Source organism: Canis lupus, chromosome 9 (genome assembly GCF_048164855.1).
Source record: "Canis lupus baileyi chromosome 9, mCanLup2.hap1, whole genome shotgun sequence".
NCBI classification, from domain to species: Eukaryota; Metazoa; Chordata; class Mammalia; order Carnivora; family Canidae; genus Canis; species Canis lupus.
Window position 1 is genome coordinate 62445699 of NC_132846.1, and position 27452 is coordinate 62473150.

General features: G+C 38.5%; 1 protein-coding gene across 19 annotated transcripts in view; it reads right to left on the reverse strand.

Annotated features, from left to right (window-relative positions):
• Nucleotides 1-27452, reverse strand: part of EFCAB11 (EF-hand calcium binding domain 11) — a 144836-nt gene that overhangs the window by 107212 nt on the left and 10172 nt on the right. For all 19 annotated transcript variants that reach the window (XR_012037081.1, XR_012037078.1, XR_012037074.1 and 16 more), the window contains exons 4-5: nt 16528-16629; nt 15638-15728 (exon numbers count right to left, since the gene is read on the reverse strand). Coding sequence is in view for 8 of the 19 variants with exons in the window: in XM_072839651.1 (XP_072695752.1) it covers nt 15638-15728; nt 16528-16629 (193 nt within the window). In the remaining 11 variants the exon portion in view is untranslated. The remainder of the gene's footprint in view (nt 1-15637; nt 15729-16527; nt 16630-27452) is intronic.

Genomic DNA, 27452 nt, shown 5'->3' on the forward strand with positions numbered 1-27452 from the left:
AACATACAGAATAACACCCAGTGCCCGTCACCCATTCACTCCCACCCCCCGCCCCCCTCCCCTTCTACCACCCCTAGTTCGTTTCCCAGAGTTAGCAGTCTTTACGTTCTGTCTCCCTTTCTGATATTTCCCACACATTTCTTCTCCCTTCCCTTATTTTCCCTTTCACTATTATTTATATTCCCCAAATGAATGAGAACATATAATGTTTGTCCTTCTCCGACTGACTTACTTCACTCAGCATAATACCCTCCAGTTCCATCCACGTTGAAGCAAATGGTGGGTATTTGTCATTTCTAATAGCTGAGTAATATTCCATTGTATACATAAACCACATCTTCTTTTTAAAAAAGAGTTAGCAAACCTAGCCCTTAAAAAGCACACTAATGGTAAAAACAGTAGTAATCAGGGGTGCCTGGGTGGCTCAGCTAGTTAAGTGTCTGACTCGTGGTTTCAGCTCAGGTCATGATCTCAGGGTCCTGGGATTGAGCCCCACACGCTGGGCTCTGCGCTCAGTGCAGAATCTGCTTGTCTATCTCTCCCTTTACTCCTCCCCGTGCTCTTGCATGCGTGCATACGTTCTCTCTCTCAAATAAATAAATATGTAAAAAATACTACTACACAGTATTTCTTAAATCTAAATTCAGATCATAAATTGAACCAGGTCCACTACTCTAGCATACATTATCACCCAGACTTCAATTCCCCAGACGACAGGCTAAAGGCTATTTCCAGGATGGAGCCAGACGTTACACAACCATGTAATTTCCAATATGTGAACACTATGGGAGCCAATGAGATCTTTACAGGAGTTTACTAGGAATGTACTCTGCTGCCTAGTGAAGAGATTTGGTTTGGTTCCTAAGCTGAGAAGATGTAATAATCTGGGCATATATTTTTGATACTAATTTTTCAAAAACTAATAAAATGACATTTATCAAGCAAGGCTCTGGCTTAACCTCCTCTTTTCAATTAGTTTCTTATCAGAGTTTTTAGCACCACCAACTGGTTAAAGAGATCTACTGCAAGTTTTGTTTGTCTCTCAACCGGCTTGGTTCATTAAGAGAGGACCATACATTTATTTCACATTTAATTTGTGGTAATTTACTTCAGCTACTAAATAAAATCAGAAATGCCTTTCCTTGTCAGTCAAATAAATAGTAATACACTTTGGCTTGTTCACATAAGAAGGTATACTTTGGTTAGGAAGTCATTAGAGAAAACTAAATCTACCCACGAAAGCTAATTTGATTTATTAAACCATAAGCTTGCCCCCAAAAAACAAAGACTAAGAATTACAATGAAAATCAGAAACTAAAAGAGAAAGAACACAAAATGGTACTGAATACCACACAAGCCTATTGTGTTAATATCAAACATTAATTTAATTAGGAATAAAAATGATTGAGGAGGTAATTTCACATTTAAAGACTTTTGAGATGGGATCCCTGGGTGGCTCAGCGCTTTAGCACCTGCCTTCATTCAGCCCAGGGTCTGATCCTGGACACCCAGGATCGAGTCCCACATCGGGCTCCCTGCATGGAGCCTGCTTCTCCCTCTGCCTAGGTCTCTGCCTCTCTCTGTCTCTCATGAATAAAAAAAAAATAATAAAATTGTTAAAAAATAATAAAATAAAATAAAGACTTTTGAGTTTTCCACCAAGATTCCTGACTCAAAGATGGATGCTGCCATCTGACATGCAAGTACATACCATCATTTATCTTTCCTTCTTGTTTAACTGAAACACATCTAGCCATGGGTGCCAGGAAACATACACACAGCACAACTGAGCATTTAACAGTTCAAATCTCATCTCTGTACAATGAATCAGTCAGTAAAAAGAAATAGCCCTGAAGAACTAAGTCTGAGGATTTCTCCAAAACCACCAATTTGTGAATATAAGTTGTCCATGAAAAGTACATCCAGCCACTTGTTGTCATGACCAACTTGTAACCTGTAGAATGAATGGCACCAACATTATAACAAATTTAGTCACTACAAAAACTTATCTATTATTCTACTAGGCAATGTACAAGAGAGAAAGAAAAAGAAGGTTCCAACCAATTAAATGAATTTGACTATGATGGCAGCGTTCCATTAAAAGCTTTCTGATAGAGTTTAAAACTACTGTAATAATTTTCTGATGATAGCAGTTTAAATCTCTATACAAATGTGTAGTCAAATTCATATTTTTTAAGCCCTCTGCATCTAAATCTGCAATTGAAAGTCCTGTAAAGAAGACAATCTGTAATAATCCCAGATAAAATGAAGAACCAGCAGATGCTCTACTCAATTTAACACATAATTTGAAGATATAAACTTTGATCAGCTTCATTCTATTCCTGTCCTTTTATTTATTCATTCATTCATATATTCATTGAACACCTCTCCATCAAACACAGTTAGGTTTCTGCAAAAAGGGAATAACAGTGTGCCTCTTCTACTGCCCTCTACTATCCCTGGGTTGAGCCTCACTCAATATGCCATCTCCAAAGCAGAGAAGATTTCTATTCAAAGTCATGAATGGATTACAAGAAATCTTAAAAATAACATTGACTTGGGTTGAGAAATATATTTTTTAACTTTAATTTTGTTTCCACATCGGTTCTTTAACATAACTTCTGAATGATACTTAATGCTAAAGGTGTTCAGATGTTTTATTTTAACCGTAAACTCAGTCTACCATTATTAGGCAGTGGTATTCTTAAATCAAAAGATACAATTTTGAGGTGTAAGAAAGACACATGACCATTAACAAGGTCAGTGTGACTGTCATCAAATAAAATGTTTTTATTATTTGTCGGTTTTCTACGTCAGTTTTCTTCTTTAACCAAAGGATACAGTAATTGAGAATTACATCTACTGTGGCTTGAAATTAGCAATAGAGGAGCTCAGCTTTACCTGTAGAGTGGGTATGAGTAACAAAAAGCTAATGCGTAGGATCACTGCATGGATTCAGTAAGATTACACTAGCAGGGAACTGCCATCAGTGGCACTGAATGATACAATGCTAGGAAAGTTGGGGGAAGGGGTGTGAGCATCAAGGACAGAGCTCCCGGGTGGGGTGTTCAACACCTGGAGAAGGTGACAAGAATGAAACCTGAGAAAAAGAATGGGGGGGCTACCTGGAGGGACTTGGGTTGGGAGAGCAGTTTTCTAGGCTGGAGGATTAGGTATGTCTGTAGACAGTGATGGAAGTTATAAACAGGAGAGGAAATGGCTGACAGAGAAAGGTCTTAGATCAGAAAACAAGGAGAGGATGATATCAGAACAAAAGAGAGGAAGAAAAAAATAATAGATCCTGTTCCTTACAACTAGAATTGAAAGAAAATTGAGAACTTTTGGGGGTGAAGAGGAAGCAGCAAAGAAAATCCGGGCAGAAGCCAGGACCCTGTCCTTGAAGCAGAAGGCAAGCTCACATGCAGAGCAGAGGGAAAGGTTTGGTACAACGATGACAGACAACAAGTCGATCTGATCATGTGTGACAATGCTAATGAACTGGCTTGGGGTGTGATGCTGAGAATTCTGAAGCCCCTCAGAGGCATGCAAGCTATAGGTACAGGAAAAGATGCTGATGGCACTCATGCCAACAATTTGCTGTCCCTGAAAGAGGAAATCAAAGATAGATGAGAGAAAGTTCTCCCAGATGGCAATAAGGGTATGACGTGACTTGAGTGACAGCTATCCTAAACCTGAGCATAAGGAAAGCATTCTGGAATTACATAGGATCAGAGCTGGGGAACTATGTACAGAAGATGGATTCAGGTAGTCCAAACACTTTTATCAAGTAGACACAGCAGTTTCTGCCTGAACTGAGAATGTGGTCCAATATGGGATACAAGGGATCTAAGTAATGGGATTCAGGAAGGTAGACACACGAGTTCACAAATCTTTCAGACATTACACTTGATGGGAGAGGGAGAGTGAAATTTTTGTGGTATGTGTGTTCTGGGGAGGAGGTAGACACACTGGAGAAAGGCGGCAAATGGTCAGCTCGCTTTAGGTCAGATTGGCAAGGAGCAGGTCCAACTACCAAGGCCACTTGAGAGCATGTGCTGTGGGCAGGTCAGAACCAAACCTTGGACAGAGGCTCTGCCTGAGGCTGGATTACAAGTGAAGAAAATGAGGGGAAACAGATGTAAACGTTTATTCCCGGGGCTTAGTTGCAACCTAAAAGAGTTGAGGTGGGGCGGCCCGGGTGGCCAGGGGTTTAGCGCCGCCTTCAGTCCAGAGCGTGATCCTGGAGACCTGGGATCAGGTCCTGCATCAGGCTCCCTGCATGGAGCCTGTTTTTCCCCCTCTGCCTGTGTCTCTGCCTCTCTCTCCCTTTTTTTCTCTCATGAGTAAATAAATAAAATAATTTAAATAAATAAATAAATAAATAAATAAATAAATAAATAAATAAATAAATAAAGTTGAGGTGAGAGATGCAGATACACTATGGGCAGAAAGGATGACGGGGTCCAACACAAGACTCCAGCAGCCATGTTTAGCTACCAGTAACTACTTCTGGGATCCCAAAATTTCAAGTTCCATGGATGAGGGTGGGAGTAGAGATGGGTGCTAAGCAGGAGAAAGGGTAGGAAAAGTAAAGGTTATCTGAACAGACATTTTTCCAAAGAAGACATCCAGATGGCCAACAGACACCTGAAAAGATGCTTCAACATCACTCATCATCAGGGAAATGCAAATCAAAACCACAATGAGACATCACCTTAGTCCCATTAGAATGGATAAAATAAAAAACACAAGTAATAACAGATTTTGGTGAGGATGTGGAGAAAAAGGAAAACCTGTGGACTGTTGGTGGGAATGCAAACTGATGCAGCCCCACAGAAAACAGTATGGAGGTTTCTCAAAAAATTAAAAATAGAATTATCATATGAACCTATAATTCCATTATTGGGTATTTACACCCCCAAAACAGAAACACTATTTCGAAAAGATCTACGTACCTCTAAGTTTATGGCAGCGTTATTTACAATAACCAAGATGTGGAAGCAACCCAATTTCCATAGATGGATGGATGAAGAAGATGTGGGCTATACCCACAATGGAATATTACTGAGACATAAGAAAGAATGAGCTCCTGCCATCTACAATAACATGAATGGATCTAGTGGGTACAATGCTAAGTCAGTCAAGAGAAAGACAAATGCCATGTGTTTTCACTTAACATAGAACTTAGAAACAATGAAAAAAGAGACAAACCAATAGACGCTTAAATACAAACAAACTAGTGGCTACCACAGAGGAGGTGGGGGGAGGATGGATGAGAGAGATAAAGGGGATTAAGAGTATGCTTTTCATGATAAGCACTGAGTAATGTGCAGAACTGTTGAATTATACTGTACACCTGAAACTAACATAACACTGGGTGCTAATTATACTTCAGTTAAAAAAAAAAGTAAAGGTTATCAGTATTAGAACCTATGCTGCCTCTTCTGGGGTCAGTTTAGGACCTGGGGTAGGCAGAGGTGAGGGAAGGAACAGGAACTAACAGGTGCCACAAGAAGTCCAGAGTGCACTTAATTACCACACTTCCTGACTTTCTCAGACAGGAGATTGCAACCAAGAAGGGATGACAAGCAGATATTGTGGGCAAACTGGAAATGATAAACAGAGTGCCAAAATCAGCCGCTGATAAGAGGGTCTTCCAAGTGGATCAAAGCAGAATCCTACCTTATAAAGAAATAATTGTGAATTTATATATTAGCACCCCTATCCAGTTAAAATTACAAAATCCCACTGGTCTATTTAAAATTGTCTTTTGCGTGGGGATCCCTGGGTGGCGCAGCGGTTTGGCGCCTGCCTTTGGCCCAGGGCGCGATCCTGGAGACCCGGGATCGAATCCCACGTCGGGCTCCCGGTGCATGGAGCCTGCTTCTCCCTCTGCCTGTGTCTCTGCCTCTCTCTCTCTCTGTGACTATCGTAAATAAATAAAAAAATTAAAAAAAAAAAAAATAAAAAAAATAAAATTGTCTTTTGCTTTCACAATTTATTTGGAAAAATACTATTATAATTCCAAAGGCAAGATGCATTAACACATGGGTTCCTATCAAAACAACCTAAACTGGGATGCCTGCTATAGTCTTATGTGATAAAATGCTACATCAGCTTCCTTTTGTACATTTTTGTAAATAGTTCCTTTTGTGTATAGTACAGATAACCAAATGAAATCTCAGTATAACAATCTAAACTAATCCAATCCATACGCAGAGAAAAGTTAATTATGCAACTAGTTTACCAAGAACATTTCTGGGCAGAGTGAATATGCCTTGCTTCCTCATGTTCATGCTTGGTATTATGGGGATAAAAGGCATGGTTCCTGCCCTCAGGATGCTTACACTGTTAAAAGAAGTAAGAAGGGAATATGACAGGGATTAAGCTCAGTAGTCAATCTGCCTGAGTTTGAGTCTTGGACCCATTACTCACCAGCCAGTGCCCTTGAGCACATCCTGTGACCTCTCCAAACTTTTTCCTCCTCTGTAAAACAGGAACAGACAGGGCCTAACCCAGGAGGGTCCTATGAGGATTCATTCAACAAGGTGTCTGGTATGCAGTAAATACAGTAAATGTTAGTGGCTAGTGTTGTTGTGCTTACTATTATTAGATACCTTAATGTGGCTAGTGCTATAGGAGTTCTAAGAAGAGGAAAGAAACTTTCTGGGCCAGAGTGTTCAGGGAAGGCTAGACAGAAGAGAGAGTTCATCTAAGCTCTGAGGAATGGATGCCATTTAGGTTTGTGGATGAGGGAGTTTGAGAAGAGAGAAGAGAGGGCAGCATGAGCAAAAATGCTAAAAATGATAGGATCAGTATAGGGTAGGCAGATCAGGATGGCGGAGTTGAATTTCTGATTTGGGAAATGCTAGGAGACATGCTAAAAAGGCATATGAGGTATCTGTGTATAGGGGCCTTGCATACCAGGCCAAGGGATCTAGGGGCTATCCCGAAGGCAATGAAAAACTATTGCAGTTAAGAAATACAATTAGAAAGCAATACTTAAAAAGTAATATTAATTTCCCTCACCCAAAATGTAACCAAAAAGGCAGGCCAGTGATTTTCAAACTTTAATATGCGTATCTACCACCCAGGGGTCATATTAAAGTGAACACGTTTGACTCTGTACGTTTGGGGTGGGGCCTGAGATTAGGTATTGCTAATAAGCTCCCTGGTGCTGATACTGCTGGTCCTTGGAATACTCTTTAAATGGCAAGTGTGTATATATTCAACGTAGCTTGATGGAGGAGAGTCACCTGGTAGGAGATAGACAAGATGGCTAGACATGAGGTAGCAAACTCATCATGGGTCATTGTGTCACGGAGATAAAAACCCAGTACGGGAAATTCTGTATTCTGATTTTTAGGATATATGTAAGGGGGACAACCAAAACTCTTAAATGTTAACTCCTAACTCTAAGCCCATTTTTTTCCATGTCTTAAAATAATGTTTATTTAAATATCTCATATAAAATGGCAATTTATTTTATTAAGTACAAGCTTTTCTTATTTTATTAATATGATGCATAATATTATCGAGATTATTTTACCCAGGAGTTAGCTATCTACTGCAAAAGAAAAACATAAGAAATTGATTCCTCTTTCTATAAAGGAAAATGGCATGAATACATTCATGATGTGTGGCTATTAATAACTTCAGGGATGACTGAAAGGGTTAGCAACATTTGGTCATAAGAAAGAAACCGTGGCAACAGTATCTTATGTGACAGTTGGATTAAAAGAAAAATAGCCCTCATGCTATTACAGCAAGAACAGCATATTCAACCATATATGTAGATGAGGAATTGGATACGTTGGCCATAACACTTGTTATAGTGACATCTCAAAAACTAAACCCAGGGTTGGATAGCTGTCAAAGCCAGTAATTTCCTCTTGAGAGCGGTCTTTGTCACACTGACAGACCACATCTGTATTCATGCAGTGGTGGATTCTGAATAATATCTGTGATACACAGGGAAAATAAAGAAGACCGCCATGCCACTCTCCATGATAGATAACCCCACCAGCGAGTTCTGGAATGAGAAGAAGCCTGCCAGATCATATAACACAACAGCCTCATTTCTGAGATGAGGAGAGTGCAGGCCACAGAGGTTCGGTGATTTGTGGGAAGGCGGGTAAGTGGCAAGAACTGGGACTAGAACTCAAGTCTCCTGCTTCCCAGCCGTGGGGCTTACTGCTCCACATGACCTTCACAGGGCGCCAGGGTGGCACTGAGAGTACAATAAAAAACACATAATAGAAAGCCCGTTTGCTACATAAGCCATTCATTTTCATAAAATAGAATCATATATTCAACACGTACAAAATTATACTGTACTGTCGCCAAGCGTGGTGTTGAACACTCTGCTGTGCCTACTCACGTTAAGCTCGCACTCATAGTGGATTATATATGCACAAATAACTATGACTAAGTATAAAGAAGGAAAGATACGACAGAAATTTAAAGCAGAAGGTGAAGATAATTTCCTTTTGGGGGTTGCAAGGTGGTGGGTAAGGTGTAGGGCAGGGCCAGCTTTCAGGCTAAGAAAAGTTTAACAGAGGGACCTTGAAGGCGAGTAGAATTTGCATATGGATGGGCTTAACATAGAACAGGACTACAAAATCTGGACATCCTAACTAAAAAGGATTAAATATTCCTTCCAATCAAATAATATATCCTTGATAATATGAACTAAGTTAGCTTAATGGAAGAAACCAAAATAACACATTCTATTTGAAAATCTGCATAATGAGGTCATCACTCTTCTCTACTGGTTTCCCACCAGTTGCTAAGCCTCAATTCCTGCGTCACCAATTCTAAAGTTATACTGGTAAAAGGACACTCTTCAAATGCAAGGTTATTACTTTTGTTCACAGTACAAAATCAATTAAAAACCCTCTGGGGGAAAAAAAAAACCTCTGAAAAACTGGAATTTTCTTAAAACGATTAGAATATATTTCGATAGCTGGATTTTTTTTTAAAGATTTTATTTATTTATTCATGAGAGACAGAGAGAGAGAGAGAGGCAGAGACACAGGCAGAGGGAGAAGCAGGCTCCATGCAAGGAGCCTGATGTGGGACTCGATCCCGGGTCTCCAGGATCAATCACACCCTGGGCTGCAGGCGGCGCTAAACTGCTGCGCCACCGGGGCTGCCCGATAGCTGGATTTTTAAAGTAGAGTTTTATTCAATATGTTGTATGAAATCCTCAAAGAAATGAATTTTTTTTTAAGATTTTATTTATTTATTCATGAGAGACACACAGAGAGAGGCAGACCCACAGGCAGAGGGAGAAGCAGGCTCTCTGCAGGGAGCTCGATGCGGGACTTGATCCCAGAACCCTGGGGTCTGAGCTTAAGGCAGATGCTCAACTGCTCTGGGCCTCAAGAAATGAAATTCTGAGGTCAGCTTGAATAGCTTACACACACTGATACTGCCCATTCAGAAACCACATGCAAGAGGATAATCAGAAAAGGAAAACTCTGGCAATACAATTCTGAAACAAAAAAGTGAAATAAAAACAAAGAAGATAAAAGAAATTGTGAAATAAAAATTGAAAATTCAAGAAGTCTATTTCTTTGGCCATTATACTTACACACCAGATATTGCTTGTAACAGCTATCTGTATACAAAGAATGAGATAGGACTTCTAGATTTGAAAAAAAAATACTTTTCTATACACAGAAGCATGCAGATAATTCTGGATCAATAATCATATTCATCATAGTAGGTACTCACTATAATAACTGTGTTCATATTGAGGTCACATGACTACATTTATAAGAGAACCATTCTGATACACAAAATAATGACTAGGAAACCTTTCCTTGTCTGAGAAAATGATATGCAACAAGTGTGCTACCAGCAGAAAAGAATTCCAGAAAGTTAAAGAAGAGTGAGAAATATTACTTCAAAAGAGAGGCAAATGAATTGAAAAATAAGTGGTAAAAAAAAAAAAAAAAAAAGATTCTATTTACTTATTTGAGAGAAGAGAGAGTAGGGAGGGGCAGAGGGAGAGAGAGAGAATCCCAAGCTGACTCCACACTGAGCACAGAGCCCAACATGATCTCATAACCCTGAGATCATGATCTGAGCTGAAACCAAGAGTTGGATGCTTAACCAGCTGAGCCACCCAGGCGCCCTGAAAAATAAATGCTGTTTTAAATCACTCTCCTTTAGGCCCCTTGGCTCTGTAAGACTCTCTTCCAATCAGTGTAAAAGAAGAGTCTGTTAGTTCATTCTATCCAAGGTCATGACAACCCTTCCCTCTATAATGGCCGTGACATGAGACATGTATGATCTTTCTGCCAAGAAAATATCTATCACTTCCTAAACCCCTACTCCACTAAAACTCTGACATTGAAAATATCTTCACCAAAAAGTCATAAAATGCTCTTATTATCAACCCATTTTTAATATCCAGAAAAGGAAAGTTAGAGGTTCCTTGTTTTTTTACCTTCCCCATGTAATATGAAGAATGAGATTCTTACACCAAAAATATCAGATACACTGGGATGCCTGGGTGGCTCAGTCAGTTAAGCACCCACCTTCAGCTCAGGTGATGATTCCAGGGTCCTGAGATCAAGTCCTGCATTAGGTTCCCTGCTTAGCGGGGAGTATGCTTCTCCTTTTCCCTCTACCCCTCCTCCTTGCTCATGCTTTCTCTCTCTTGCTCTCACCCTCTCTCTCAAATAAATAAAATCTTAAAAACATATATATCAGATATAACTTTAAATGTCTCCAGTCATGATTAAAGAGAGTTTTGGTGCCTCGATATTTCCACATTACTTTAGTATCTGGCAATCTGCCTGCACACTCAGAACCTCAGACAGCAGGTCAGGAAGTGGGGCTTCTGCACATCCACATTTCATTTCATTGCTGGAAAGCAGAAGCTTCCCAGAGCTTTTTGCCAATTGACAGGTGGTGGGAAAGAGCAAATCTCAGTGCTTACAATGAGATGGAGAAAGCTCCTAGGCATGGAGAAGTAAATATACCCACGCAGAGAAAAGGCCTGCCAGAAATACCACAGGGTGCTGATGGCGGGCAAAGTCAGGAAAGAACACGAAGCCAGCTCCTTGATAACAAACAGCTGAGGCTAAATTGTGAATTGCAAGCGACCCCAAAATAAAGCAAAGAGAGGCCATTAGAGATTAATTCATGAAAACCCCATGCAAAAAGACAAAAATGGAAGGCAAAGCCATGTGTAGTTTAAAGCTCCTGACTGCATTTTAAAGTACTTTTTCCTAGTTTGGAAGAAGTAAATTAAACCAGAAAAAAAATAAATACCTGTGAGAACTTCACTGTCACTGGACAGAGTAAGTGACAAGGAACTAACAATTTTTATTAAGTACCATGCATGAGGCACCATGCTGGGAAAAGTGGAAGTTGTAGGTAAGCTCATAAACTCAAAGAGCTTGTAGTACCTTATGAAGATAATCCCGAACACTGTATTTGTGTTTATGAAGTAAGTGAAAAAAAATACATACATAAATACTACCAAAATTTAGTGAAAAGAGACAAGATTGTTCAATATAAAGAAAAAGAAAATTTTATTGAGCAGGACCTTAAAGGCAGGTCTAATCTGGGCAGGTAGGAAGTAAAGAAAGGCAGTGCCAGCAGAGGAAACAGAATGAAATTTAAATACACATCACATGTTCAAAGGAACAACCATTACGCCAAGGGAAACACAGGACTTTGGGGCTAATGAAAGATGGGTGTGAAAAGGAACCAGATGTTGGAGAGCCAGGTTAAATAGTTCTAACCTTACCTGTTAGAGGCACTGAAGATTTCAGAATGTTTAAAAAAAAAAAAAAAAAACTATAAAATTTTCTATGAGTTCTGTAAGTATTAAAGAGGAAAGATATTTTATAACCCTTTAGTGCTAGAAACAGCTTATCATCTCACATTCATCATATCATACAAACAAGTACTCTTCAGTTCTCAAACCTCTTGAACTTCCACCATTTGTAATAGGTAGGGAAAAAAAAGATCTTCAAAGAAAGAATTTAACTCCTGAATAATGAAACATCACCTCTGATATAGCTTCAGTTATTTTAGCACACAAATTATAATTACTAGTTCTAAGTAGAAAACAAAGTTTCAAATAATGGAAGGAATCTTATATTTTGAATCCACATATTAAACGTTTTAGGATATCTTTAGAGCTAAGATAAACTAATACCAATTTCTGTCTCTTGGTTTAAGAAAGTAACTTGTTCTTCAAAACCCTTCCCTTGGAAGAAAACTTATTTTCCTTAATTTATATGAAAAAAAAAAAGCTATAGGGATGCCTGGGTGGCTCAGAGGTTGAGCATCTGCCTTTGGTTCAGGGCATGATCCCAGTTCAGGGATCAAGTCCCACCTTGGGCTCCCTGTGAAGAGCCTGCTTCTCTCTCTGCCTATGTCTCTGCCTCTCTGTCTCTCATGAACAAATAAATAAAATCTTAAAAAAAAAAAAAAAGAAAAAAAAGCTGTTATTAGCACCCAATCACTCATTAAAAATAAAATCTCAAAATCATTGTTTTCCCTAATAAAGCAAACACATCTATAAAACAAGAATCGTAAGTAAATAGAGGCTGAGGGAAGATACCATAAAATAATAGAGCAAAATAACAAAAGGAAATTAAACATCAGCATATGTAGCTTAAGAATGAAGTATATAAAAGAAAAAGGAAACCATAACAGAGAAAAAGAAAATCCACATTGAACACAGGACAAAGAATAGACTGCTGAAAATATGTGACAAGACATGGTGAGCAAAACAAGCCAACAAAATAGAAGCCAACAGACAATTTAAGAGGACTTTCAACATAAGATTAATCAGTATTCTCAAAGAAAAGGAAAGTGATTAAAAAATGTTAATGTTCAATCCATTATATATTCTTATTCAAGGACAATGGCCCAGCAAAACATTTTGAAATGTGAGAGACACCAGGGAATGCAGTTATGATCCCTATGAGAGGACAGAGTTCAACTAAGTAGAAACTATGGCACAAGGCCTAGAGGTGAACTGTGAATCCACGTAACTATAGAACTAGAACAAGAAATTATGATTGCTAATCATAAATGTTATACTATATATACCCATTAGAGATGTGTTATAAACCCTGACAATATATATATATTTAAAACCATATAGCTCTTATTCATGATAAAATCAACAATGTAAACATTCCTGGAGTAATTAGGCAGCAATTCACAAACCTAAAAATATCTCATTTAGCTCTTGGAATGCTTTAACGAATGATCCATCAACTTACAAGCAAAATGATTCTTTGATGTCTTATGCCCCCTATCTGTCTCTTTGAGTTGGTTGTTTTGGTTGGTTGGTTTTATTGTTGTGGTTAGTTGGTACAGCTTAAAAAAATTAAGGTGCAGTATGGACAACTACTTCTGAAAGAAACCAAGCTTGATTTTATTAGTTTCTTAGGAAACTATGGCAGTCAATGAATTGAAGGTAATGAAAACTTCAGTCATTTACACCAAAGATGACCCTGTCTCTCTAGGATTCTCCCACTCTAACAGTCTTCTTCTAGTGTCTTTGGTTATCAACTTTCTTCTGGGTAACTGTGGACCTGGGAAATGAACTCCATTCCCAATGGTCAATTAAGTCAAACGCAACTCCCACTGTGCAAAAAGTGAGTGTCTAACCTTAGAAACATTATGCAATTTTGTATCACTAACAGCCTTAGCAACTGATTTTTTTTCCTTATTCTTGAAAACTGTTGGCACCACTGAAACAGAGTTTTGTGGAAGACAGACATCTCTGCATCTTTGACCTACTTCAATCTGTACTTAGAGGAACTATTTTCCTCTCCTTATTTGGTTTCACAGCTTCATTTAATATGTGTTATGCATCATTTATTCTCATTTGGGGACTGTGGTGCTAAAAATAATAAAAATGAGAGTTTAAAATGGGCATGTTCAATTAACAAAAGTGCCTTGTTTGGCTGTGATCTCCAGACTGTTTCAATCCATAACCATAAGAAGTATAAGATTTGTGAGCAAAAAAAAAAGATTTGTGAGCATTTGGTATATTTATTTACAGGTGAATTGTGCACATGCTGCTGAATTAATATTGTTTGTACACTACAAGGCATAATATAGAAGGGCTGTATTTAAGTGTATTTTTCAAAAATACACTTGAGCTATGAGGTTGTACCTACTAAAACTGTTTAACATATAAAGGTCAGCAATTATGGGCACTTGCCTTTTTGTAAAAGAAATATGCAGTAACAATTCTCTGTTCTTTCCTTCCATGAGGTAGAAATACATTGATGCTCATTACTCATCTCATCACAAAGTGTATACAAAGATGCTACTATATTTCAAAGGTTTTGCTGTTCTAGAATCAACTAAGTAATACTGTTCTATGGCATTCTGTCTACATCTGGCTTTAACTCCTGTGGTCTCCTTCAATAGCTTGCTCAACAACTTGCTTGTGAATATTACAGTAAAAGAACATCATAAAGGTCACCATTAATGACAGTGAGAGCAAGTCCTTATTTCAAATAACTTGATCATTTCTATTGAGCAGCACTGACTTCTGATCAGATTTCATGAAATTATTTTTACCCCAAATGGGAATATCTGCCATCTGTTACTACTATCCACTTTTTTCTTCCTCTCTAACAGCAACTTAAAGGGCACATGACTACACAGAGCGAAGACAACGTTTTTCCAGTCTCTTCTCTCTTGCAGCTATCCATGGCATTAAAACCGAGTTTAGGTCACTAGGGTATAAGTAGAAACAATGGATAGCCTTAAGAGGAAGTGAGTATCTTCTGCTTCTGCTTCCTTTCCTCTGTCCTAGCTAGAATCCAGATGTGATGGCCAAAATCTAAGCAGTCACCTTGCAGCAAGAGGGAAATGCCTGGTGTTGAGGCAGCCAGCACAGTAAGAGGAAAGGAATCCAGGTCTTTTATGAATTTGTTGCCATCAAGTCAGCCCTGGACTGCCTGTGTTTATGTAGGAGAAATATACTACTGTCTTTTTTTTTAGTTTCGTGAGATTTTGGGTTTTCTGGCTCTTGATGCAGGAGGGATCACTAACAGATACACCTGGGAACAGATGATGAAAAGCTCATGCAAAGGCTCAGAGAAGACTCAGCTCTGCCGTCTTGTCACATCACGTGCTTATGATGTCCCTATGGCCTTTACTCTGCAGCTTAACAGAAATTGCATTTAAGCCACTTGCCCATATTGTCAGGATTTGTCTAAATAAGGAAATAATATAACCACTATGTCTACTCTATCAGGGATACATGAACTGCAGCATTTATCAACAACTTTGAAAGCAAATGAATGAGGGGACCACCATCAAGAAACCTCCACTCTTCAGACAACTCAAGACTCATGTGTAACATCATCCATGTTAAACATGAATAAAGTTTCTTTTTTTTTCCTGATACACACACACACACACACACACACACACACAAATTCTACTTTTCCTTTGTTCCTCTCCCATTCTTATCAATAAACGTCTACACACATCTCCCTGGTGTACAAGCACTCCACTATCAAGGGCACAGACAGGAAAAAATCTACATAAACAAGTATTCTTTCTAAGACTGAAAACTTATAAAAGCAAATGGTAAGTCAAGGGGTGGGTATACATAAAGATTTTTGTGCCTTACCTGAATACGTCCAGAACAGTCCTTTCTGATAACTTGGGAGCTACCAGCCTAAATGCTTTCTTGAAATCTTCCAAAGTTAAATACCCACGATCTATTTGAAATCAAAATATAAAACATTCACTTGCTTCTATAAACCCTGTGAACGGTTATCTCAGTCTTATTTCTCTGAAACCTTATTACTCTAAGAAGAACAGTAAATATAAGGTAATCTGAGATTGTTTCATTGGAAGAATTTAAGAATCTACTAACACTCTCCTTCTGTGCAATTCCAGATGGTCCCATAGGTCATTATTTGATTCTCTGAGTGACAAGGAATGGACTGCAGACATACACTGCCATAATGGCATTTAGGCTTCAAGTCTATGCAAATTGTTGAAACAATTTACTCTTCAAAAATACTGTTTTTCTTGTTTGGTGTTAGAATTGCAAAGATGCTGACCCTGGACTCCACAAGTCTTCCCAACCTGTATGTGATCTGTGGGGCATAGGCGGTTCAAAACCACTTCTCTTAGCTATATCCAGTGTGAGAAAACAATCCTTTCCAATCATGTGGGGTCAGAGTAGGAGTCAAAGGAAAAGGCCATATGGTTCCCCACACCTTTGTAGGTAGCTCATGACCTATATCCCCACATGGCCAGTCCTTTGGCTATTCCCATTACAATGTAGACAAATCCTAAGTACAATTACATAACTGTAAATATTATTTTATCCACGGCAAATGTCAAGAATTTAAGATTGTGATAGAGAAAAAAATTCACACCAACATCTAGGTAATAGCTAATGGATATAGTAAAATAATCTTCCAAGCATATTATTTTATTTACTGAGAGTACATAGCAACTTTTCTTAATAGCAATTTTTTAATATCAAAACAGTTTAAAGATACTTACAGTGCCTGTCAAAAGCTGTAAAGATGTGTCTTATTTCATTCCGATGGAGTTGGACTTCTTTCTTTTTTCTTACAATACTTAAAAACTCCTCAAGCAATATACCTAAAAGTCAGAAAAAAACAATTAGCCAAAAATGACCATCTTCCTCTTTAAGAAAAAGTGATACATATCATGAACAAATTTCATCTTAGTTTTGATGAACAGTGCATATTCCTAAAGATCTATAAAGTTGAAAAAACATTTTGTTAAATGCTAAATAGGCCCAACCCCAGCAATCATTGGCAAAAAATGATAGGCATTGTTGGAGTTCACTGAGCTTTTCCGGGGGATAAAGGAATGGTGACCTCAAAAAAGTGTAATACTCTAGACTCCAAAAGACATAACAGGTCAGAAACTACTTATTAAACAAGGTGTCCTAATTTTTCTTTCCTTATAGTTCTTTGATCCCTTTTTTCCTAGCCAGATGTCATTATGGCAGGGTTTTTTGGGTTTTTTTTGCAACTGGGAGATCGGGGTGAAGAAGTAGTTTCTCAAAAGTCAATACCAATTGCATACCAGAGATAAAGGTGGAGAGAATATTCCATAAACAATAGAGCTGGCATCGTCCCCAGCCTTGGGTATACCCCACCATTACTCTGCAGCCTCAGGCTCTTCTTCCTGTGATTCTCAGAATAAAAGAGCCCAGCATGATCATATGAGGTTGGATACTGTGCTTACAATGTCTATTAAAATGAATTCTAATGTGGATCTTTGTAGTAGGTTTAAAGAGTAGAGCCAAGAATTTAAACATTTTAGTGAACTGAGCCCTAAATATATAAAAAGAACAGTTCGTTTTAGTAACTCAGAATTTCCATTACAAAATGCATCACTATTTTAAAAATAGCCCCAAATCATACAATAACTACGTGCTAATTTTTAAGAACCTGCACTTTTGGTGAGGGAATACTGAGCTGTATACCTTTCCCAAAATAGCTCCAATGGTTTAAAAAAAATAACATAGAAAATAGTTTTCTTAAGGGAACCTCTGTCCAATGTTGGTAGGAATGTAAATTGGTGCAGCCACTATGAAAAACAGTATGGCAGTTCCTCAAAGAATTAACAGAACTACCATATGATTCAGCAATTTCTCTTCTGGGTATTTACCCAAAGAAAACAAAAACACTAATTGAAAAGGTATCTGTACCCTAATATTCACTGCAGCATTATTTATACTAGCCAAGACATAGCAGCAACCCAAGTGTGGGTAAATGGATAAAGAACGTGTGATACATACATACACACACATATACACACAGTGGAATACTATTCAGCCATTAAGAAAAAAAAGAATGAGATCTTGCCATTCTCTACAATATGGATGGACATGGAGGGTATTATGTTCAGTGAAATTAGACAAGGTATGATTCCACTTATATGTGGAATCTAAAAAACAAAACAAATTAATAAACAAAACAAAGCCTAAGAGATACAGAGAACAGATCAGTAATTACCAGAGGGGAGGAGGAGGGGACTGGGTGAAATGGGTAAAGGGGATCAAGAGGTACAAACTTCCAGTTATAAAACAAATAGGTCATGGGAATGTAACATACAGCATGGTGGCTATAGTCAATAATATTGTATTGCATATTTTAAGGTTACTAGGAGAATAGATCTTGAAAGTTCTCATCAAGAGAAAAAAGAATTTTGTAACTCTGTATGATCACAGGTGGTAACAACTTATTGGGTCACCATTTCACAATACATAAACATATTGAATCATTATGTTAAACACCTTAAACTAATATGTTCTGTCAATTACACTTTACTAAAAATATAGTTTTATTTCCCACATTTTTCTTATTTGTAGCTAAAGGTGTAGAAACTTAAAAAGTCAATCTATGTTTAGGACCCACTAGGTGCCACACAGTGTTGAGCTCTGGAAATAGAAAAGAGAACATGCATGATTCCAGTTCCAATGGAGTTACTGGTCTAGTGGAGGGGAGACAGTGATTATACAGGTTCAACTGCACAAGTACACATACTTATAAATCACGGCATATGAATGAAGAGAGAAAATAGGAAGTTCTAAAAGGATGACAGGAATTCTCCTGCAGAGTAGATACTGATGGAGTACTCTCCAAGTGGAGAGAATATTTAAGATAAGATCTATGATAAGAAGGTACCAAGTGGCTAAAGGCAAGGAGGAAGAACATTCCAGAAGTGGAAACAGCATATGCCAAGGCCATTTGGTGGGAAGGGAGAGAACAAAACTGGCCACTGTGACTGGAAAGTGATATAAGAGGACAGGGTTGGCAAGGCAGTCAGGGCCAGAATGCACTGGCCCTTGTGGGCCACAGGAAATAATTTGGATTTTATTTGAGGTGCAACAGGAAGCCAATGAAAAATGAGAATTGGGAAGTGACATAGCATGATTTAAATTTTTTAAAGATCTTTCTGGCCATTTTCTCAAAAAAGGACTAGGGAGAAAGCAAAATAAAAGGTGAGACCAGTCAGGATCCTGCTGGCCAGAAATAAGGTTGCTAGACTGCCAGCAGTGGGAACAGGGAGGAGTGGAAGGTTTCTAGACATTGCTTGAAATAGATGAGGGGTGAGATGTGGTGGGTCAGAAAGGAGATGCCAAGAGTAACTCCTAGGTCCCGGCTTGAGGAGTCATTTTGAGATGAGAAAGACAAGGGGGAGAGGTGTAATGTGGACAAGTCAACTGTCTGATGCTTTGGAGACAAACCATGAGCAAAAGTCAAGGCAGCAACTGCATATCCCTAAGCAACAGGGCACACCTCCCAGCACCTCCCAGGGTGCCTGGCATGTGCTCAGTAAATGTGTGTTGTATGGAACTAGTATATGCAGCCTTCCTCCCATCACAGCTGAAGATCCGTAGGGATGCAGCTCTGTCTTCATCTGGTGACCTCTGAGAACGGAGAACATACTCAGACCACTTGCTGAGGATAAAACTGAAGTCTAGTCATGCCACGTTCCCACAGGATCAAATCCGTTAACTTTACCTTCATGCATGCCAAAATCTCATCAATTAGATAGCATCTAGATTATCTGAAATTTCTGAAAAATATATTTACTGATCTCAGGGTGCCCTAGGAGACCCTTCACAATCTCCTCCAGTCTACCTTTCTGGCCTCTCTAGCAAACTTCCTGAGGCTTCCCCCAGGCAACAGACCCTTTTATACCTTTGGGCACATTGCCTGGAAGGGCTTCTCCTTTCTCTCCTACTGAAAATTTACATCCCCATCCATATGCAAGTAGTGCATACCTCTTCTTTGAAGTCTTCCCTGGTTTCTCCCAGTTGAGTCCCTTTTTTATGACCCAACAGCCCTCTGTTCATAACAGATATTTTTTTCATCTATTAGGTCCAATAGTAATGATTTGATCATATGTCTACCTGAGAACCACTGAAGGGAAGCTCTGTATGTGGTTTAAAATTTTATCCCCAGTGTTTAGCATGCCTGGCACATAGTAGGTATGCATTACATATTTGTTGTTGAATAAGTAAATAGGACGATGTTATTTCCAGTTTTCAGCAAAAAGCACGAAAATGTGTTTTAAATGATCTCATAACTCTGTAAAACTAATATGCCAAAAGGAGGTTACTTTCTCTTCACCTAGCCAGCAAAATAAACCATTATTTTAGAAACCCCTATTTCTCAATCCATATGATACAGTAGAAAACAAAATTCAGAGAAAAAGCTATACATGCATAATATTTGTTCTTTACTTATCATTGCATCTGATTTAGGGAAATGATGATAAAAAAAACAGGATAAATCCATGGTTCAATGCATGATTCATACACACACACAAAGGACATCAGTAATATCTTCTAAATTACATATTTAGAAAACCTATTGGTATTTGGAGTTATAAAGTAGGTCTTTATTTCATAATCTTGTGGGATAAAAGGCAAATAAATGTTCTTAGTTTTTCCTAGGAGGAAATGTGGATTTCAACAGAATTTTTACTACCACTTAAAAAAGACAACAATCTTATAACACAATTAATTCCATATATGTAATCAAGTTCTTTTACACTATTTTCCCACAGGATCATATACCTGATTTTTTAAAGTCCATATTTTAAGAGTCATCAAGTAATATCAAGCCATGTAAACTCATCCCCACTGTTCCCTCCACTCCCCTGCCCTTTAACTTGTCTTAATCTTCCATGGCAACACATACCCAAGTGCAAACCCCTTTTCTAAAAAGGGTAAAGTTTCATTCAGGTTGGCTCTCACGCTGTAGTAGTACAACTACTTTCCAAAGCCAATGCATAATAGTTTGCTATTCCTAAAGCTCTGAAATGCAAAAACATTAATGTAAGTTTTATACATCTTGCTGCTCTATAAGTGGCCTAGAAATACAGTTTCTACTACTAGCTCCACCTGCTGTCACAATATTCAAACCTAAAATTACCTCTTCACAAAGACTTTCAGTAATTCTATTGCCATCAGATTTCATACTCAATAACAAATGCATTTACCTGTGTCCACCCCTGGAGTGAAAGAATATGTTCAGAAAATTTTAATTTCAAATACAGTGTTGGGTCTCCTGTGTACATTGTTCCATAATAACAGTTTCCTAAATACACTTTATTATAGTCGCACATTGGGATCGTAACAAAACCAAGAACTACACAGACCTACGTGTTTATTATTAATAAACACGTGAGTTTATTATTAATCTATTTACAAAAGGTGTTTGGATATCACCTGGGTAGTTGGACTCTATCAGTAATTTGCACTTTTTTTTTTTTTAAGCTGTAGGAAAGGTGGTTCTTCATAAAATGAGAAAGCCTAATGTATAGAGGAAATGAAAGCAGAGCTATTTTGTATGGAGCAAGGTGGCTTCCCCCCCAATTCCCCATTTGGCAGTGCCCCTGGAAGTGCACTCACAGTACCCGGGATTGGGGACCATGCCTTCAAGACCACCGGGAGCAGTAATCTTTACAAATCCTTCCAGACTCTGCAGGTCTATGCATTTTGTATACCTCTGGTAAACACTTCCTTCCATCTTATAAACGACTCTTAGCAAGATGGACCCTTTCCACATTCTATAACAAATACATAGATTTTACATTTTACAAACCATTTAATGTAGGTGATATAGATATGTTGTGTATAGAGAAAGACTAGGAATGTTATCTTTTCCATTTTTTGATTTTTAAGTAGTTTCCTAGGAGAATAATCATCTTTTACCACAGGGATAGATATATTCAAAATGTCCAATAAAACCATATACATTTTTTGCTTGAAAGTTTCATTATGTATATTTTTTTGTAGTTCACAAAACCACTGACCCTAAGCTTCAGGGCCAGTGCACACAGAGAAATCCTCTTGAAAATGAAGTCATCTAGTTTCTGGCTATCACAGTGAGCTTAAATTAGAAACTGCAATAAACCTAGGGAGAGTGAAAGAAAAAACAATAAAAATGCCAAGTTATTTAGACTGTAAGTCTAGCCCTCGATTGGGAGAAAAGGGAGGGTTCACATTCATTGTGCTATATATTAATTTTTCCAGAGCTTGAAAATGCCTAAAAAGGAGGTTTTAAAAGGATTAAGTGGCTTTTTAAAAGATAATGCAAGCCTTCTCTAGTTGGAGGAATAAAATTCAGATTATGACTTCTAGAGGCCATGAGGGGAAAAAAGGGACAAAATATGTCCCCATAAAAAGACTCTAAGAACAGAAGGCGAAATGTGGTGAGATGTCCCCTATGTTCATTTGTTTTCTTTCTTTTTTTTTTTAGAGAGAGAGCACAAGTGCCTGGAGGTGGTTGGGGGGATGGCTGATGGAGAGGGCGAGGATCTTAAGCAGGATCCCTGTTGAGCAAGGAGCCCCACTTGATTGAGTAGGGCTCAATCCCTCAATCCTGAGATCATGACCTGAGCCAAAATCAAGGGTGGGATATTTAACCTACTGAGCCACCCAGGAGCTCCTATCTGTTTTGTTTCTCAGGGGGGGGAAAGAGAGACAAATCATCCAACAGACCCTTAATTATATAGAGAGAACAAACTGAGGGCTGATGGAGAGAGGTAGGCTGGGAGGATGGGCTAGATGGGTGATGGGGATTAAGGAGGGCACTTGTTCTGTGTCAGTGATGAATCACTAAACACCACTCTTGAAACTAACATTGCACTGTATGTTAACTAACTAGAATTTACATAAAAACTTGAAACAAACAAAAACAATGGTGAGCTGCCACAGTAGGATGGTTAAGTAAATTCAGAGGACTAACATTTTCTTCGGGCTTCCTGAATGAGAATAGGGGAATAAAGAGCAAAGAATCTACCTTAATGGAAGAAATCAAGTTTTACTATATCATTGGGAGGAAAATGAAAAGGAAGAGTAAAAACAGGTTATAAGAGAATAGAGAAATCTGAACCAATAAAACCATACTTCTATCAAACATGGACAGGAATCATTACTTTTTTATTATGTACATCTCCTGCTCAAAAACCTTCCAAGGTTCCTCCTCCCTTTCATAGTGCAAAGTCCTGATATCTTCTTCTGGAATTTAAAGCTTCACTATTCCTCCTAGGCATAGCGGTCTTCAATTCCCCCTCTTCTTGACACGCCCCTTCCATCAGGGTAGCTTACTCTGCCGAACACAACTCCTTTATAGGTAAGCACTATGCTCCATGCTGGTGCAAGAGGTAAAAGTATTCTAAGGGGGTGGTCTCATTTATGTTAGGACTCATTACTAACAGTATGACACCGGATAGTTTTGGATATGCAATTCTGGGGTGCCTGGCAGGGAAGAGGGGGTCTTGGAAGCAGAAATCTGGGAGAAGTCTCAGCCTCTGAGGGTGGGAGATAGAGTGAGAGATAAAGCCCTTCTCTGTACTGGTAGCAAATACCTCAGCATTTGACAGGACATTTGACGTTTATGTGAACATGGAGCATGCCGGGTAGGTAATCCATGCTGAATTCTGCATCCACACTGGCAAGGGCAAAGCACAGTGAACACCAGGAGCAAGGGCCAAGTGCACAGATGGCATCTGCATTCATTCATTTCACTAAGTCTTCTGCTTTGAGTTTCCACCTTTGCAAATCCCAGCCATCCTGCCCCCAGAGCCAGCCTGCACCTCCTGTCTTCCTCCTCTTATCTCTTAGAAGTTTGCTTGTCCACAGTAATTATTTAACACTGGCCATGAATGAAGTGACAATACCCTTTTATCCTCCTTATCTTGGGTCAGTATCTGAGTCTCCTAATTCATTCCTACCCTACAATGACTCTTACTCAGCATCCTCTAAATGCATAATGAAATAAATTAATTTACAGGTGAACATCTATAGGTGAACAATACTGCAGAATGGTCCTATGATGATGATTTCTAGATAAGGTAAGCATTATGTGTGTACATTTCCTGATCACAGAAAAGAGCTAAAGTCAAACAAGTGAAACCTTACTAAACCTGCTGTATTGACCCTAGTTCCTTCTGTAGGAGCTCCAAGCAAGAAAACATATGCAACAACAAAAAAAGAGTGTTTACAGTAGAACTTAAAACACTAGAAAATGGACATTTAGATTTAAAATTAGGAAAACAATCTATATCAACTATTGGGCTCAAGACAACTCAGATGAGACAGTAATAAAGAAAAGTATACAAGCCAATTGGCCATTAAGCTCTACCACAAATTATTTTCCAATTGAACTCATATTGAAGTCAAACAGTTCATAATCACCATTATGATGAGTCAATCTCTTTGATTTTTCTATTGTTTAAGTTGAAGGTTAAAAGTAAATTCCTGGAAAGCTTTTTCTGCTCTAAGTATGCAAGTGGAATATGTTCCTTGTTTTCAAAGGGTAATATAAAAACAGGAAGGAAAAAAAAAAAGCTTAATCTAATTACCTAGTGAAAAGAAAATTTAGAAGTACTTTGTTTTTTTCCCCTACGCATATTTTATTTGGATCCAGGATGAAAACACCCCGACAGCCATGGAGGATTCAGTGGGGTAATACTCATGCCATATTTCTTATTCATGGTACTTGACATACTAAGCAAAAGTCCCATAAATCTTATTTGTTGTTGTTATTTGTATAAAATGCTCAACAACAACAAAATAAATAAATAAAATGCTCAACAATTTATCACACGATGAAGTCAAATCATTGGCTATCACATGTTGCCATTCATGGAACTGCTGAGACATGTTTGGCATTAAACCACTGCCTGCAATGAAGAAACTTTAAGGAAGAGCCTTACAAAATTCACCAGGGCATTTTACTGAATAGTTTGTGAACATCAATGTACACTCATCAGTCTCTCCTCCATGTGACATCGTGAAAGAAATATCCTGTATCAGGGAAAACTGTCTCTCTAGAGAAGACGTTTCTATTGCATGGACACTGATCACTGGATTGTCAATCCCTATTTGTTTTGGAGTTTAGGTAGCTCAGAACCAGATCTGACATCAACCTCTAGCAACGGTGGAGAACCTTCCGTGTCCTGATCCACTCCTGATTTCAACTCATTGATGAAGTTCCTGGGGGAGTGAACACTGGACTCAGCTCTGTCACAATGACCCTTGGCACTATTAAAATCAAGGGAAGAAGGGGCGCCTGGTTGGCTCAGTCGGTTAAGCATCTGCCTTCAGCTCAAGTCATGATCCCAGGGTCCTGGAATCAACCCCACATAGGTCTCCCTATTCAGCGGGGAGCCTGCTTCTCCCTCTGCCCCTCCCCCAGCTTGTGCTGTCAAATAAATAAAATCTTTAAAAATTTTTTTAAAATCAAGGGAAGGTTTATCAAATGGTTGAGAAGATAAGTTTGGAGAGCAGACCACTGTGGTCTACTATTTAGCTAGCTATGCCAGTCTAACTTGACCTGAGTTTCAGAATGTTTTTAACTTATAAAATGAAGATAATTGTGATAGCACAGAGTCATATTAAATTTAACAATTTATGCATAGTGCTCATCATGGAGTCTGCACATGGAAAGCTTTCAGAAAGTCACAGCTGAAATTATTATAATATTTTAACACATGTAGATTTCTTTTGTAAACAAATAAAGAACCATCAAATGCCAGGGTTGAGATATTTTATTATTCCTTTCTAGAGCCTAATTTCCTCATTTTAAAGAAGGGAACAAATAAGTTTTCTAGGTCTCTTCTAGTTGCAACCTCCTTTTGTTCTCTATACTTAGAGAAGGTATGAACTGCATCACAGAGAACAACGGCTATAAGGAAATACAACCCTCTCAACAGAGTAGCAATAGTATATGTTAGAACCACCCCAACAGTGATCTGCTGCTTCTTAAACAAGAGGCTTGATTTTTTTTTTATCTTCCATTAATATAATTCCTTGCTCCTGGTACCCAAACAGTGTTTGCTGATACTTGCTTGTTAGATTACAGGCATTAAGAATGCCTTCTTGACAATCATTACATGGTTTCACACATATGGGGAATATAAGAAACAGTGAAAGGGATTATAGGGGAGAAGGAAAATGAGCGGGGAAAAATTAGAGATGGTGACAAAACATGAGAGACTCCTAACTCTGGGAAACTAACAAGGGGAAGTGGAAAGGGAGATGGGTGGAGGGATGGGGTGACTGGGTGACCGGCACTGAGGAAGGCACTTGACAGGATGAGCACTGGGTGTTATACTATATGTTGGCAAATCGAACTTCAATAAATATATATATATATATATATATATAATATTTAAATATAAGATATATACACATATATAATTTAAAATGCCTTCTTGCTACTTCTTCTGGCTGCCCTCATACTCTCCCAATATGCGTTTCCTGGAGACCTTCTACTCTTGCTTCCAATGGCTTTGACTTAACTTTCACTCTTCTTAATTTTTATAAGGAAAATCTACAGAAACAACCTGCCTTTGAGAGAAACCAGAAGCTCCTGGGAAGTAGGACCTGGGCACCCAGATTTAGGTACTATGTGAAGTGTGTGCTTGGTCAAGACTCTGCCAAGTCAGGATCAATCCAGGATGTGAGTCTGGACCTCACCAGGAAGCTGGGCAGCAAATGGCCTACACAGAGAATCTTTTAGGGTGGCATGCTAGAGAGCTGGTATGACTTGTCTGGACGTATGAAGAGCCACATCTAGCTAGAGAACTCCCAAGTCAAGGCTATCAAGGAGAACTTTGGAAAAATAGTATTGCCTGGATAAATAGTTTCCAGAAAGCCATGGCCAACATTTCAGTTCTTCAAGATCAAAACATTAAGGAGAGAAATAAGATATTTGACAAAACATTTAAACCTTGTATAAAACCTCTTCCTGCAAGAAAATTAACTTGTAAAAGGTGACTCATGATGGAAAGGGTGAAAAGAAGGAGCTGATGGTCTGAAATTAGTTCAGGAGTGAAAAGTTCTAATAGAAAAAAATTACGGTAGCAGCAATCAAGAGTTTGGTAGTGATTTCCTGCTAGGATGACTTTTTGACTTTTTCTTCTGGGTATTTGTGGTCTTGAGTCTTCTTTTCAAAGGAAAACAAATTAAAGCTAGTTGGAAAGGTAGTACTGTGACTTTAAAGTCTAACCTTAAAGGAAGTGATAATCTGGGAAGGCTAACTTGGCAATGATATGGAGACCAGAAGAGGAAGGAGGAAAGAAAAAAGAAGAAAGAAAAGAGAAAAAAATAGAGGGAGGGAAAAGACTGGAAACCTGTAGACTGAGAGTTCTTTCACACTAATTTTGGAGCAAGGCTCTAAGTACCTACACTGTGGTCTCTTTCCTCCCCTTATCTTCCCCTGAATTTCTCAGAGGACTAAGTTACTTTGTAACCTTTTAAAATATACCTTAAAATTAATTATTAGGAAAAGATGCTGTGAAAAGAAGCATCTTCACGATTTGACTGAGAAACGGATGTGAGAGTAGACATAATACCCTTGATATTAAACGCAGGAAAATGCATACAGGAGCAGGTCCAGGAGTGTATCCTCAAAGTGAGAAAGGCC